The 16504-nt window shown below is 45.8% G+C and overlaps 1 protein-coding gene across 2 annotated transcripts in view; it reads left to right on the top strand.

The window, feature by feature from the left end:
• Zfhx3 (zinc finger homeobox 3) overlaps positions 1-16504 on the top strand; it is a 230880-nt gene that overhangs the window by 183782 nt on the left and 30594 nt on the right. The window contains exon 5 of one of the 2 annotated variants that reach the window (XM_026399203.2): positions 3714-3821. In XM_026399203.2, the coding sequence (XP_026254988.2) occupies positions 3714-3821 (108 nt within the window). The remainder of the gene's footprint in view (positions 1-3713; positions 3822-16504) is intronic. The other variant, XM_077793358.1, reaches the window with a different exon arrangement.

Consider the following 16504-nt stretch of genomic DNA (forward strand, 5'->3'; position numbering starts at 1 on the left):
CCTCTCTGTTTTTAAAGATTTGCTTCCATTTCCTTTTCACATGAAAATATGGACAGTGGGGAGTGGGTGCCCTTACTTGGGGGTTACATGGGGCACAGGCTTCCCAGGGGGCCGCTGCGGTGTCTCAGAGGCACCTTCTCTGGTGCCTAAAAGAGACCTGTCCAGGACACGGGGTGCTCTGGGCCTGCTGCCTCCTGCCAAGAACCAGGTGACACTGAGGAGTAGTCACCCAGGTCCTGGCCACACCCTTGAGAAAGCATTCCTGGGCTGCTCTGATTGGGGTCTGAAATATTATGAAATGCTTCCATCTTCCAGGGAAGACGGTTTTGGTGTGTCTGTTTCAACCTTGAAAATGGTCCCGTGGCTATTGTGTGTTCTGAGTGAAAGCCTCAGTCCAAGTCCTCACTTGTTCCCACCATCTGCCTGAACCTGATATTTCAGGGGTGGAAACGTGCAGCTTCTGTAGTGACGCCAACCAGTGGTCACTGACTTCACGCGGGGAAGATGCAATCAGTGGCCTGTGGGGAAAAACTTCCCCTCCATTCTGGGTCTGCCAGCACATGTGTATCCAACGGATCCCTAAAAGGAACAAGGGCTAGATGACAGCCCCGGGAGTTGGCGTATACATGCAGCTCTCTGCAAAGTGGGTGCCGATCCGCCCTGAATCCCACGTTTCCAGGGACAGGACCCCATGCCTTTCCTTTGGGTGCCTGAGACCTGGCTCTTGGTGAGGGGCCTGGCTTTACACTTTGGGGGACCAGTGAAAACACACCCTGTCTGCAAAGCATTGTGGGCCTGAGCTGTCTGGACAAATTCGTAGTTTGTATCCCTGCTTTTTAATCATTTCTCTACCTTTATTGGTATTCAGAGCTCACAGTTTTCCGGTTACCGTCAGCCTGGGCTTTCATCCATTTTAAAGAGCCTTTTTCCTTCTCATTGTTGATGATGATGGTATAAAGACAGATGGTGTAACTGCTTATGAATGTCCTATTTTATTTCTCCAGGACCAGACAGTTCACTTGGAGACGTAGATTATTTCCACATGCGCAGGTTAGGCGGCCCAGACTTGCCTGCCTCCTGCAGCCAGCTGCCCTCCCAGCCTTGCCATGCGGAGGGCGACACCTGTAGGTGCCAGGTGGAACTGCAGGGAAGCTCTGGCTTGGCTGAATGGGACCTGGTTTTTAGCTGGGTTGAGGGACACCGACTGATTCCCTGTAGAAGGAGCCTGCTTGTCCAGAAGTTTCTTAATCATTTTTTCTTCCATCACACATGTAATAACAGTCTTTGAGTGAATGAGTCACAAATGATAACAGTCAATCCAGGAACCTTAGAAGAAGAAGAAGTGGGGAGAGAGAGGGAGAGAGAGAGAGAGAGAGAGAAGCAAAATCAGCTCCTGAAATAACCTCTTTAGTTTTTTCCTCTCATTGGAACATGGCTGCCTTCATTTTCTGCTCACAGTAGAGCAGCAAGAGGAGACAGCACAGGCCCAGATGGGCCTGCAAACACTGGCTCCAGGAGTGCTCGCCAAGTGCCACCCGGTCTCCTTGCCCTTCAAAGATCTGTTCATTCTTTACAGTCTCTGTCTTTGGATAGATTCATCCTGGGGTCAGTGCCAGGTGACAGTGAGTTTTTAACTCTGCTCCAGCAACTGAAGGCCACATAATGTGCAGGAGCAAGGCCCTGGACTTGGAGATTGACTGCCCAATAGGTAAACTCCTTCCCTCCTCTGCTGAGAAGCTCCTTCAGACATTGTCACCACATCAGGGCGTTGTCAGTTTGCAGATGTGAGACTTTCCAGCTAAGGTGATACTGTGTGTGTACTAGAGGGGTGAGACCACCAAGCCGTCTCTTTGCCTAATCAAATTTGATCGATGTATCCATACTACAGATTCTGTGTACCACAGCATGTATTGGGACAAATGAGTATATTTTGAGACCTAACTAAATTTGGGTAGACCCAATTTAATGATATTGCTTAACTGAAGAGCTACTTAAAGATGCATTTTGTAATTATAGATTTGAATTGTTTTGTCAAAAGCCTAAAAAACGTGCACGAAACATCTTGCCCAGACATCTTTGAGATGGTGCAGGTACCATGCCTGGTAACTTTCTTGCTGTTACTCTACTAACACCTACATGTTTTTTTCTACTGAATGATGTATGATGGACTGTATATATGATTAACTTCAAGCCACCATTGTATGATTTTTCTCTGAACTAAAAGTAAGGTGAAGAGGCTCGATTTTAACTTCACTATGAATGAGACAAAAACAGAGACCTAGAAATCACATGTGGAACCCTGAATTGGAGTTGAAAATGAGCAGTGGCTTATTTCATCTGTATTTGCCACAATTGCCGCACAAACCCCTTACTATTAGTAATGAAGGAAGAACATTCCCTGATCCCTTGTTCATGTTCCCAGTCATTGGACCTCCATCATCTTTCTGGAAGAATTAGGAAAATATGATTCTAAAATGATGCTTTCTTCTTTGCTTGTTTTAGAAACCCTTTGAGGTCAATTGACTTTTACCTCTTTTACTTCACTTTGTGGGATAAAATTCAGAGGCAGTATTATGGAGGGTCGGAGGGTGTAACACCTACGTTATTTAAAAGTGGAGCTGGAATTGGAGAGCTCTGTGGTGGAATCAGCCCGACTCTCATGTAGGGTTCCCTGTTCCTAATGGGTCTGGTCTGGTGCCAGCCTGGGTTGATAGAGAGGGCACCTCTGCTCTGTACCAGAGAGGTGTGCTCTTCAGAGTCTCCTGATAATCTCATCAATATGAAAATGGTTTTTCACCTTGGTTTGTCTGTTTTCTCCATTCATCTAGCCCATTCTTACTGAATACAGGATTTAGATGATGATCCATGGGGCCAGGAGAACATAGAGAAGTGTCTCACTTTCTTTTCCTCAGCATCTAAAGAATCTTTTCTTCTTCCCCAGTTGGGATGATGGCATTTTACTTCATAATTAACCTGGTTTTGAACATGGCTATTCTTCTACCTTTGCTTTAACACTGTGATGAGTCAACGAGGCATTTCTTGGATTAGCTTTAAGCCAGTAGTGCGGAAAGAGTGGAATGATTTCAAAAGGAGAGTGTGTGAGTTTGTTACAGACTTTTATCCCTTTGCCTCTCCTCACTGACCACGGCATGCCCACAGATGCCATTAGGATTACTAGAAACCAATCATTGATATTCTGTGACTCTTCAGAACCTGAACAACTGCAAAAAAAAAAAAAAAAAAAAAAAATTCCCATCACAGCCAGGCCCATGAAAGGCCCCATGAGTTGGCCTGGTCTAGTCCAATACCAGGATGTTCTGGGGATGGAGGTAGGTAAAGTGAACAGTTTTAAGTTTGGGTTTTTTTCCCATTTTCAAGTGTAGCCTACTTGCATATGACTTCAGGGCCTGAGCTGGAGTTACTGCATCAACATGGTTAGTTTTTCAATTGGAAACTCTCAAGTGAGGCATCCAGAATCTCTGAAAATACCTAGTGTCCATGCCTGGAGCAAACCACAGCCTCATACCAACTGCATCCCCAGGCCCCAGTAAATCCTTAGCAAGGTTGTCCTCTGAGGGGCCCTTGGGAAGAGGATAAGGACAGAAGCACTGGCTTGGTGTTCTATAGTTGGCAGCTCCTTGGAATGGAGGCTGAGTCCTTCCTCTTCTTTCCGTGTTTGAATCCTTGACGGTTTTGTTTTTCTCCTTTTTCAGAAGAAGCCATTGAAGATGTTGAAGGACCCAGTGAAACGACTGCTGATCCAGAGGAGCTTGCTAAAGACCAAGAGAGTGGAGGCGAGAAGGACCAGAACAAGTGGACAGGTAGCGCGTGCGGCTGCCCTTAAGCCCCCAGGATTCTGCCCACGGAAGCACGGGGCTGTCCGGGAGTGGGTGCATCTTTATCTCCCCGGGAAAACTGTGTTGGCTCTGGAAGAGAGGAGGGGGACTTTGTTTTGCTTTTTAGAGTGGTCACTTTCAGTCCCCTTTATTAAGTTATATTAAAGAATTTTAAAGTTTTTAAATGTCTGGGGGGATGCAGCAGAGGTTGTTGAGTGGCACATATCTGGTCACACCCATTCTCAGCCTCCGGGTTCTCTGAGGGAGTCGGCGGTGAAGGCTGGCCTTTGCCTGGACACAGCCTACAGGCTCTTGGTGTCCCTCCCCAGGGCCAGCACCCGCATGCTGGAGTCCCACCTCAGGGGAGACAGGCAGTGCAGCTAGGCAGGACATCTGACCAAAAGCAGAAGAAACTGAAGAAGCCAAGACAGGAAGTGCTATTTCTGGAAAAACTGGTGCTGCGAGAGGAGGAACAGCCATTTCTCAGGAAGATAAGATTTCGGCATTGAGGGAAGAAAGAGCTGAGACTATGAAGAAAAGCTCAGGTTTTTCAAGAAGGAGCAAAGTCATTTTTGAGAAGACTTACTGGACAGATACGTCTCCCAGAAGCCATTGCGATAATAAAAGCAAATGATACCACAAGCTACAATTATTTGACTTGGTCAGCCCGATTCTCACTACCATTGTTGTTATTATAATACCTTGATTTTTTTTTTTTTGAGAACATATTTACCTTTTAGATTCTATTGGTTGGGCTTTTGTTACTTTTCTCGGCAAAACTGTTCTTAAATCATGCTCAGTGCAGCCTTCGCTATTTAAACAAGATACAGAATCTTGGAGAGAGGCCAGGGGAGGGCAGTGAAGATGACTGAAGGCTGAGAAATATTGCCTCTGAGAAGAGGCCAAAGAAACTGGGGCCATTCAGCTTAGGAAAGAAAAATCCAAGAGGCAGTGGAATGACTTCCAAATATCGGAAGGGATCCCGCAGATGAGGCCACAAACGCTGTCCTGTGTTTCCTGGGAGATAGGAACTGGCCATCATGGGGGCTGAGTGAATGGACGGAGCGCTGGGCAGACTTTACCATCCATGCTGCTCAGCGCCTATTTCAACCTACGCTCGGAGGCGTCCATCGCTGAGGGATGGACTCAGACTCCCAGGGCAGGAGGACGGGATGCACATCTGTGCCCAAAGACCCCTGGTTAGGAGAGCTTCCTCCTGCATGCTTTGCCTGGACCAAGATCCTAGTTTCTGCTGCAGTATTCGGGGAAGATCTAACACGTGGTTCCAATGGCAATCAGACATGTCTATCTACAGGAGGCAAGGGAGAGGATTTCACTCACATTGTTTGAAGACTGGGTGACCTTCTGGGCCATCTGTTTGTCATCACGATTTGGATGCTTGCTTTCTAATCCAGACTCTTCCACTTCCTAGCTGTGTGACCTTGCTTAAGGTCCCTTAACCTTGCTGTGCCTGTTTCTTCACTTGAGGTGGGATTTTAAGAAGTACCCATGATATAGAAATGCCGTGAGGATTATTGGAATGTGGGGAGGTTAGACCAGTACCCAGCATGGAGTAAGCTGTCTAAGGAGTTTGTTTGTTTAATCATTTAGTTAAATAAGAGGAGGAAAGGTAGTGGCAGTTTCTCATAGGGTTCTCCCATTGGAATGTCTGGTAGCATGTGGCTTCTGGGAATTTCATTGAGAAGCTGGCAGGAGCAACATATACGCAAGGATTTAGTGGGATCATACTAATAGTATTTGGTATGCAGATGACACTAGGAAAACAATAAAAAGTGGTCCTGCTTGCAGAGCTCCTACTGGGTGCAACAGCCTGAGCCAGCAACTTTGTATATGCTGCTCAAATTCTTAGAACCAGTGTAGGACAGGCTTTGTTGAGGGCCCTTCAATTAATTTTTTTTTTTTTTTTTTTTAGTTGTGGATGGACAAAATATATTTATTTATTTATTTTTATGTGGTGCTGAGGATCTAACCCAGTGCCTCACACACGCAAGGCAGCTACAGCCCCAGCCCTCAATTAAATCTTGTTCACATGTTTATAATTCCATAGAAGCATGTCTTCATGCTCCTGTGCCATGGACAAGCTAGGCCATTGGGATACTCTAAAAAGATGCAAAATGAGCACCATAGAAATGAATGTCCTTGATAAGGCCCCACTCTCTCATGCATTCATTCAGGCGACAGGTCGACTTAATCGTTACCTCCAAAAGACAGAACAAATATGAATGAATGAATAACTCAGAGGTGCACCTTGCCAGATGCACAGTAGAAGAGAGAGAAGGGAAAATTCTTTCCTGACTCCTGCAAATGATCCTCTTTTGACCCGAAGCATAATTTTGTCTATAGCGTCTGAGTGTGTAATGACAGGCTTTATTAAGGTACTTGGGCCAATTTGATCTCAGAATCGATATAGGTGCCAGCAACTCTTCTGAGCTTTCTTTTGGATCCTTAGTATTTTATAAAAAAAAAAAAAAAAATCTACGTTTGTTCCATTTACTCCCTAAATTGAGCTGTTCCTACCTGATTAAATGTGTCGGGGAGCACTTCCTCCTGGCAAATAAATAAATAGTGATTTCACAATTTGTTCTGTTGATTAGTGGCTGCTCGTGATGCAGATTAATAATATTTCAAATAGGTCTGGATAATTGGCATTTTCTCAGCTATTGATTATGTAGTTTTGGGGGTTTGTTCAGAAATGGATAATCTTTATTAAAAATTTTTAGTTATTTATTTTTGTATTGAAGTAGGACTCTGGATTTCCTCTTTGGGTGCCCTTCTTCCATATTCTTTTACTTGGATGTGAGGTCTTTTTTACCTTGGATGGCAGCGAGACAGGCAAGACAGTGATTTGAATCACAGCAGGGTCAATTCCATGATCAGTGACCGAGTCCCTACCCTAAACAGGGCACTAGACAGAGTTCCAGTGAACACACATTCTAATCAGCAAGATTATAGGCCTCACCTTCAGGAACTCTGCCTGTCTTAAGAACAGGATTAATACAGGTCAGTGCTGTCCAACAGAACTTCCTGTGCCAATAGAAATGGTCTGCATCTGAGTGGAATAATATGGTAGCCATTGGCCACATGTGGCTATTGAGCACTTAAAGTGTGACTAGAACACCAACTTTTTAATTTTATTTAATTTTAATGAATTTGGATTTAAATAGCCACACATGTACAGCTATAGTTACTCAAAAGAACCAAACCTAACCCTGAACGGGGGCCTTGCAGGGATGATGTTGCAGGTATCATAAAGGCTGCGGTCAGTTCGGAACCTGTGCGAGGCCCGGTTAGAGGGCTTTGCTCCTGTCCTTCCTGGCAGGCAAGCCACAAAGGCGCTCGCGGGTGCTGCTTCCCACAGCCCTGGGGCCAGGGCTAGTTGCTTATCCCAGTGGGCCGTCATCTTCTGATGTGCCTTGGTGTGAGACAAAGTTGGGGAGCTCTGCTTCATATACATTACCTCGTTTGATTCCCGCCCTGACCCATGAACTCAATGTTATAAATAACCACCCTCTCACTCCTGCCATTTTGTAGACAAGAAAACAGCCCCGGAGAGCTAGAGCAAGTTGCCCAAAGGTATACAAATGGGCTTGGGTTTGCATGTTGCTTTGCTGCTTACTTGATCTCAGACAGCTGAGGCTCTCACCAGTGGGCCCACGGCCTCTGATCATTTTCTCTAACTTTCCACTCTTGTTTTAGCATAAGGAGTTGCACGCTTCCAAGTTGTGAGCTGAGAGCAGGATAGGCAGCTCCCTGTGAGTTCATAGTGAACTGGGTTGTCAGCCAGCAATAGGCCTTGTAAAGAGCCAGTGTCCTGCTCAGTCTCAAAGCAGGTTAGCGATATAGAAAGAACTGTGTGGATTTGGAGTCAGGGAACCACCAGATGACAAGTGAGCTTGGTTGAGGGACCTCGCCTCTAGAAGCCCTGGGTGTCTCATCTGTGAAATGTGGACAAGTGAGAGTCACCAGCCTCAGCCATCTGTGGGTTCCATGATGGTAAGCAGTGGCACATATACAAGCCCCTGTTAGACAAGGGTCACATCTAGTCAAGGCAAGTGCAAAGCTCTCTCATGGACAAATATGGGGGGCGGGGGCACAGGAAGGTTCTTGGAAGCCAAGCCTCCTCCCTAATGCATAGCCATTTCCACTGTCCAACTTTGTGGTTTCTCTCTTGAAACATGAAAATGACCCCTTGTTGTCTTTACCAGAGTGAATTTCAATGTGTGTGTTCTAGATTAAAGAGCCCCCAGTGTCAACCACTGAACAATGATTAATGTAATGATTAGCCTATCAATCATTAATTGCTGTAAATTAAGTGATATACAATTAATGTGATGCTTTATCACCAATAATTAGGGGAAAAAATTGAACTCTTGGCAAAGAATCATAGCAAGATGGTTATTTAAATGCTGTAACTGCCATGGTTTGTAGCCACAGAGCACCATGGCTGGGTGTAGTTAAGGGAATTTGAGACGGGATGACTAGGGGTCTTGGTGCTTTAAAAAAGAGGGGGATGGGTGGAGCCCTAGCTCACCTTAAAATGACACCATGATAATGCTTCAGAAATCCCTGGTGTTTTTGTAAAACTTGCAGTAGGAACTGTAGTCTGTTGTTTTTTTTTTTTCTGGAGGAAGGGCCTGAAGGGATTTTACTTTATTATTATATTTTTTAAATCCATGATGCTCACCTAGCACAGAGCAATTAGTGCAGTGGAGCGTCCCTGATTGGAATCCATGGAAGATCCCTATTACAGGCGGTATTAATGGGCTGGCGAGGTCCGGCAACTGTGAGGGGAAAGTGTGTTTATGGAACACGGTGCTGGCAGGCATGATTCCAATCGGGTTTGACATGTTTAACATAAATGTATAGTGTACGGCTCTTGCTGCATATGAATAATTCCTGCAGACCCGCTGCCTTTCTAATTACTGAGGTTGAAAAAAAGCAGGTCAGGCACATCCTGGTGGAAATCTATTACCAGCCCTCCCCTTACTCTCCCTGTTGTTTACAGCTTTGTATAAATAGAGATGCCATTGTATGGGGAACCTAGTACCTGAAATGTAATCTGTGACAGAGAATGTGGAGGGGCTGAAAAAAATTCTACCCCTCTCTCTCTCTCTCTCTCTCTCTCTCTCGCTCTCGCTCTCGCTCTTTCTCTCTCTCTTCTTTTTTTTTTTAATCTTTAATTAGGTCCATAAGGACAAAAGAAGTTATGTGCTAAGAGGAAGCATTTATGTATTAGAAAAGCACTGGGCTAGTAGGAGTCAGAAACCCTGGGTTCAAGGTTTGGTTCTGCCACTGAGATTACCTGCATGAACTTAGGTTTCTGGACCTCAGTTTCTAATATGTAAAATGGTAGGTTGGACTAAATGGGATGGTTCTGGAACTCCATGAATAGATGTAAGTGGAAGAGGGACAGCTAAAGAGTACTGCAAACCTTGAAAAATACTAATTACTGAAGTCAGAACACTGGTCACTGAAAGATTTCCCTAGTCTGTGGCTAATTAATATGGCATGGATCAGAGGGCTCCTTGGAGGTCAGAAGCACCAAGTCCTGCTCTCGCCTGGCTCTGTGTCATTGGGACTCATCAGATCTGGTGTGATGTGGACATCAATGGCAGAGTCCTTGACATCTCACATGGGTGCCTTTGGGCAGCACCCACATTACCAGTCTGGTGTAGCTAGAGCCCAGGCCACTCACCACCTCTACACCTCTTCAAAAACCCTTTTGGCCTAACTACTATCCTTCCGGCACTTGGCTCCATTTCCCTGCTCACCCGGAAGTCAGTCTGTCTTTGCAGTGGGATGCACGTGAAGGAATTCTGGGAGTCTCACTTGGATGGCCCCGTTGTGGCTCGCATTCCTGCCAGTGGAAACCATTTTTGGTTTTAGGTTTTCACAGATGGGAATTGTGTGGCTGTGTCAGCTTTCCCAGAGTCCACTTGTCCCCCTCCCCCACCTTTTTTTTTTCCAGGCCACTTTCAGTATAATTTGGCTGCTTAAAGTCACTGCAGGCAGAATTCTGTCTCACAATTGAAAACAAATCATGAACTATTTTTATGTTGGGAAGCAAAAATAGATACAGGGCGTGGTATATATCTGGACTGCCTGAATTCCAGTAATTCAAAGGCCTTGGCTTTAGAATTCATATTGTTAAGTCACAGAAGAGATAGGGACCACATAAGTTGAACAAATACATTTTGTTCAGATATTCAAACATGGAAGGGACTCACTTTCTAGAAGAGGTGTCACATAATCATGGCATATGTTGTGAGAATTATCATCAAGGTATAGAAAAAGGACAGTGAAAATATAAATCAAGAAGCATATCATTGTTCATCACTACAGAAAGTACCTTATAGATTTGCACAGGATTCTTACAAAGTGGTCATGTTAATCTTTCCTGCTTTGTCCCAGGTCTAGCTTTTGCACATGTTATTAGAATCATCATGACTTAAAAAACATCTTACCACCTCTCTTGGGGGGCATAAGAACACTTCCCTTAGGCTCCCCTATTCTGGGGTCCAGTGTTATCTTTATTTTGCAGGCTAGAGAACTAAGACTCATGTTAGGGACTCCTGGATGTCATCAGACCCCAATTTGCCTGGTCAGAGATACAGTCCCCACATCATAAAGCTAAAGAACATATAGCAAAATCACTTTGTCTGACTGTATAAAGATTGGAGGAGAAGAACTTAAAAATCCTGTGCTTTTCTAATTATGAAACCGAACTGTAAGCTGTTCGTGATCAGGGGCTACGTGACATTCATTGATTTTTATAATCTCTAGCACCTGGCAAGTGCTTAAGATCTGTTTGGGTGTTTCGTTAGCAAACAGTTGGTAAAACAGCATCAGATAAATACTTTTGCGATCAGATTATTTAAATTTCTGCTTGGTGGACCTCAAATCCATGGGTTAGTAGGATTGTTCCATGTTGCTGTGCAGAAAAGGAAAATTGGGAGTGTTTATCCTAAAAGCCCAGGTCTCTCCCATTCACTCTGCGGTTTTATGGCCTTATGGACTTGCATTATTTCCCAGCTACTTCTAAAAATGAAACCATAGCAACAAATGCTGGCGTTTTCACCTCGCGCAGGCTCAGTGGCAGGCTTCATGTGCCGCTCCCTCACTGGCCTCGGGAAACCCCAGGAGTAGATACTGTCATCCCATTGACAGGTGAGAAGACCAAAAGCCCAAACTCTAGGTGCACAGCCAGGATCTAAACCACCATGCGACCAGCATGCACAACCCCTGTGCTTTATTCCTTAGCAAAGACAACAGGCACCTTCACCTTAAGGGAACTCGGCTGTTTCTGTGATGAGCACAGCTCCTGAGGAGTTCCTTAAGGCGACTGGAGCTGTCTCCCCACCCTTTGCGCAAATCACTTCTTGGCTTTTGGAGCACTGTGAGCGAGTGGAGCGTGGAGCCTGCACGGAGACTGAGAGAAGCATCAATGTAAACATCACTGTCTCCAGCGCACAAAATATCGAGAGAAGCTGTTCCCATCTTCTTGGTGTTTTAAACCTCCGGGGGAGAGTGGAGGATTATTCCCACTGGCCAGCCTCACAGGGGCCCGAGTGATACCTTTCTTTTCTAAGCACAGAGTCTCACCCTATCCTGGCAAACCTGGACTAGCAAAAAGAAGCCCTTGACCATTCCCTCCATCTATCACCATGCTGGACACAGCCCCAAATTGTCTGTGTTTATTTATGCAAGTTTGGTTTCACTCTCAAAACTTAGTATTTTAGGAAGGTAGGTTTAGAATGGAGAAAAAAGCCAGAAGAGAATTGTTATATCCCAACTCTGGCTATGATGTATTGGGGCTCAGGGATCCTGATTTACCTAATTAGTATTTGATTTGCTGGGGACCAAATGAGCTTTAATTTTGACCTAGTCTCCTCAGGTCTGGCAACACCTCTGGTTTCCATCTCTTAGACCTCTGGGCCGTTTCCTCTGTCAGTCGAAGGGACTCCAAGGTTCCCTCCTGCTCTGGTTCTCTCCAAGTCTTTGGCCATCACAGTTCTGTCACAAAGCCAGAGGGCAGCATGATAGGTGCAGTCCCAGTGGGTCCTCCGACCACGGGCCCAGCTGCAGCTGGCTTGTGTGCACAGCTCAGGAGGCTATGCCAGAGAAGACGGGGTTCTTTGGGGGAACTGACAAGAAGCCAGAAGGCAGGCAGCCTGCTGAATATTTATCCAGTCCCCAACTTCTGGCCTGAGCTGGGCTCACGGTGGCTGGGTCCAGCCGTTATTAAATAGACCAACTGCTAGTGTTGGTCTAAACAAGGTGGGGGCTCTGTTCTGACAGGTGGTTCATTCACAGACCTGACCTAGAGGGAGCTGGGATCTGGAACTGAAATGCACCATGTCCTTTGGGGAGCTCACATCAGTGTAGTTAAGCAGCCTCATGCATATTTCAGCAAGGAATTAGTGCAACAGATTGATGCCTTTGAGCTAGCACCTAGTATTGTCTTCTCCTCAGTGATGACGAGCAAGCACCAGTACTCACTGGTCAGCATGGCCACCATTCCCCTCTCAAGGCTTCCAGAGCCTGGGAGAGCAGTGTTTACAACATGGCACCTGAACCCTGCCCTCACAGTGCTTCCTTCCACACGCAGGCACTGGGGCCGACTGTGTGCAGCTTCTAGACTGAAACAAAGGCACATTATGCTGGTGTGGTGTACAGGTGCCTAGACCTGGGAAGCTGGCACTAAAAAGAGACTTCTGTGTGTGAGATAGAAAGGCCCCACAGATCCCTGCCTTCTTCTCATAGGAGTTCTCCAGGACACTGGAAAGAATGAGGTTTCAAGGATTACACTGCTAACAGAACACATGGAGGTTATTCCTTCTGAGTTTTCAGCTTTGAACTATGTCCTCATTTATTTTAGGATGAACAGGTTCCTTGAGGCACAGAATATTTCATCTTCTCCTTTGGCCTGAGGCCACACCTCGCTTTCCTCCCTGGGTTTAGATGAGAATGTCATGTTATCAGAATCATTTGGAAGTGGACTGGTGGATCTTCTAATGCTATGGGGCCCCCTCAGTGGATTCTAGTTAATCCACAAAGCAAAGTGGCTCCACCAGTTACAGAAGGCTTTGGCTCTTGACAGCTGTTCTCAGAGTGTGGTCCCCAGAACGTCAGCATTACCTGGGAACTCAGTGGAAATGCAGATTCTCTGGGTTAGGCCTACTGAATCAGAAAGTCTGGGCAGAGGCCTGCACTCAGCGTCAAATGAGCCTCCAGGGTGTCCTGATTTGTTGAAGTTTGGGAACCTCAGGGCTGCCACTTCAGTGACAAGTGTGAGGTCTTGGGATCTATTTTTTTTTCAACTGGACAGCAAGTCCTGAGCCCCGGCTGACTGAGAGAGAGACTGAGCTTCCCTCAAAGACGGGCCAGGGCCTGGCAGAGGCCCAGCCCTGAGTCTGTGCAGATGCACTCCTGGATGGTAGGATTGGGGTGGGCGGGAGGAATGGCCAGGACAACAGGGTCTCAGTGAGGAGAGACTGGAGCCTGGGACGTCTTTAATTATTAGATGGGATAATAAGTAACACCTGGGTGGGGGGTGCATGTTCCCTCTCTATACCTGTACTGTTCTTACAACTTCTTGTGAAGCTATAATTATTTTCAAATAAAAAATAAACTAATACCAACATGAAGAGCTGCTGGATTTTCAGGTGCTGACCTATCTCATTCACATTTGAGTTGGAGGAGAAAAACAGCATTTCCCTGAGTGACAGTTACACCCATCTGTGGTGTAACTTGACTTTTCTTTGAAATCCTTTTTAGAAACGAAATCCAAATGGATGACACCTGTGCGTCCTGGAGTACCTGCATCGGCATATTCTGCTACTTTTGGGGCAGGTGTTTGTGCTTCTGTAAAAGCAGCAATAGCTTGCAGTTCCATGCCTGAGACTGGAACTGTGTTTTGAGGAGAAGTTCTGAGTTTCACTAGGCTGGACTCTAGACAGGGAAAGGAAGCCCTAAGTTCTTTTTCACCACATCACAGAGACCACTCTGTGGTGGGTGTTCCAATGCCTGTCTCTGCTTCACCTAAAACTCCCAATTCCTCTCTGGAACATCTGCCTATTGGAGGCAGAATGAGACCATGCATGTTTAGAGTTGGTGGCACATGCCTGAAATCCCAGCCCCTGGGGAGGCCGAGGCAGAAGGATTGCAAGCTCGAGGCCAGCCTTAGCAACTTAGCAAGACCCTGTCTCAAAAGCAAACAAGCAAATAAATAAAGACCCAGTTGGCAGCAAAGCAGAACCTTTCCCTGCGTTAGGGGAAGACAAAAGTTTAGCCAGCACTCTGGCCACTTATCAAGTGCGGTAGCTCCATAGAAGATGAGGGAAGAAAGCCCAGCCTGTCCTCTGGGAAAGGAGTTGCGAGCAGATGCCAAGATTAGCTCCACTTTCACTGCAGGACGAAGATCGCAAAATCCAGAAGCTCTGATGACCTTCTGAAAACACTGTTTCTGCTGTGGAGAGGGAGTCTGAGGTCCCTGAGAAGTGGAAGGAGACGTGCTATGAGGAAAGAGCACACTGCACTCTGATTCCATTATAATCACGAGCGGAGGGACCATTTCCAGATCTGTGCCTGGGGTCCTGGGGTGGTCGCCCAACTCAAACACTGAGTGTGGAGGTGTGTGAAATTGCTCCCCCTCCGTCAATGGAGATATGAAGGATTGCTGTAAACGTCTGGGGCAGGTGGCAAGCTGGTTTACGGAATGCAAGGCGATGAGAACCTCTGGCTTACGGAAAGTAGCATGAATTAATAATCATTTAATTGGCTCCTCCATTATGTTGCTGGTTTGGGAGATGGAAGTTTAGATGAAGGGCTGTCAGCGGTGCTTTAGCTGAGAGTCTGATGGTTGAGAAGTGGGGGTGGTGGCTGCCTCTGGACTCTGCACAAGGATCAGATGCCAGGCAGCGTCCCAGGCCCTCTCCAGTGGCTAATCTCAAGACCCCAAAAGGAAGAAGATTCAGCACTTTGGTGAAAACCACCTGCAAGTGCCACTATACCACCAAGAGAGGCAATGAGAAGAAACTTCCCCACAGTGGGCAGCTCTGTGCCTGCCCAGGCTCTCCCCGTGGAGGACGCTGGGCTTCGGGGCCTGGCCTGTGGAACAGAAAGTTCACCATGCCAGCAGCCTCACCATGTTGAGTGGTGAGAAGATGAATTCTGCCCAGGAAAACAGAAACTAAACGTAGCAGCACTGTCATGTTCTTGAAGGACAGGCGGGTCCCCAGGCTAATGCTGACAGGGGGCTGAAAGCTGGATGCGCTCAAGTTCTGTTTTTTCTCGTCATTTCCAGTTTTTCTTCAGGCTTGTCATGAGGCAGCAACTCGGTGCCTTGCCTGGTTTCAGAGTCATACAGCCCATGTCACCAGAGGAGAAATGAGGCATGTTTGGGCGTTAAGGTCACTGGAGTTGCATATACAACTCTTTGAAGTCTTCTGTGGCCAAAGTCTCAGTGACTCCGATTTGGAAGTGAAGACAGGGATTGGGTGAGACTGTGTTCTGGGAAGAGTGATGTGAGCAGATGAGAGCATAGGTGACATGAGATTTAAATGCTGCGTTTCTCCCATACGTGACCACTTCATCAGCCGATCGATGATACTTCCCTCACCTACTCTTTAAAGCAAATCATTTCCTAAATGAAGTTTTTCCAGCCTTGTTTTAATTATCCTCTGGGATTAGAACATTATAGAACCATTTCTTGCAAAGGGCCAGCAAAACTTGCCTGAGTTCACATGAGCCCTCTTCGCTGCTCCTCCTCCTAGTTCAAGAGGAGGGATACCTTTTTAAATAATTATTTTAGAGGTTAAATACTCCCCAAATATGATAAAGTCCAAGGCATAAATAATCTTTCTCCCTAAGGAAACCATTTATTGATGACCACATTTCCCTTTGAAATGTTGTTTTTATTTGTCTGTTTTTGTCCAAAACGTAGAGGAACTTGAGACAATAACATGAAGAATCATGAATCAGGTCTCCCTCTTTCAATATTTGTCTTTGCTAGTTTCCTTTCTCCCAGTTGAAGGGTACAGTAGCTCTTAGCCCTTTGCCCAAAAGCCAGTTTGAATTTTCTGAACTCCAGGGTAGAGACAACCAGCTGTTTCTGTTCAAGCCAGGTGGGCCAGCAGCACCTCCTAACAAGATGACCATGTGCTTTTTAACTCCTGAGAAAATCGGTGTAGCAAGGAACCACAGCCAGCACTCTGTTAAATTTCAGTAGGAATTTTGACCCAACATTTCTCTTGTCACAACATCCCGTTTACCTTGCCCGACAGAGTGTGTCATGTACACTGCACCACTCACGATTTCTTGCCATATTTTGATCCCTTTTGAAATGCCAGGATCCCAGCGTGTCGCCTGTGGAAGATTCATTGCGATTTAACACATATTTTCATATGACATAACTGCCAAAGTGAGAAAATTTGCTTTAACCAGCAAAGTAAAAAAAAAAAAAAATACCACCTGATGTTTTGCACAGTATGGATCCAAATATCAACTTTTTTATGGACAGCTGAATTTAAATGCTAAACCATTTAATTATAATATTAGGGATAATATAACTACATAACAGACTTTAAAAATGGCCCAAGATGCTCTCACCTAAATACATTTTCTTCTAGTTTCTTCCTAATATCTAT

This window comes from Urocitellus parryii, chromosome 15 (genome assembly GCF_045843805.1).
Source record: "Urocitellus parryii isolate mUroPar1 chromosome 15, mUroPar1.hap1, whole genome shotgun sequence".
Lineage (NCBI taxonomy): Eukaryota > Metazoa > Chordata > Mammalia > Rodentia > Sciuridae > Urocitellus > Urocitellus parryii.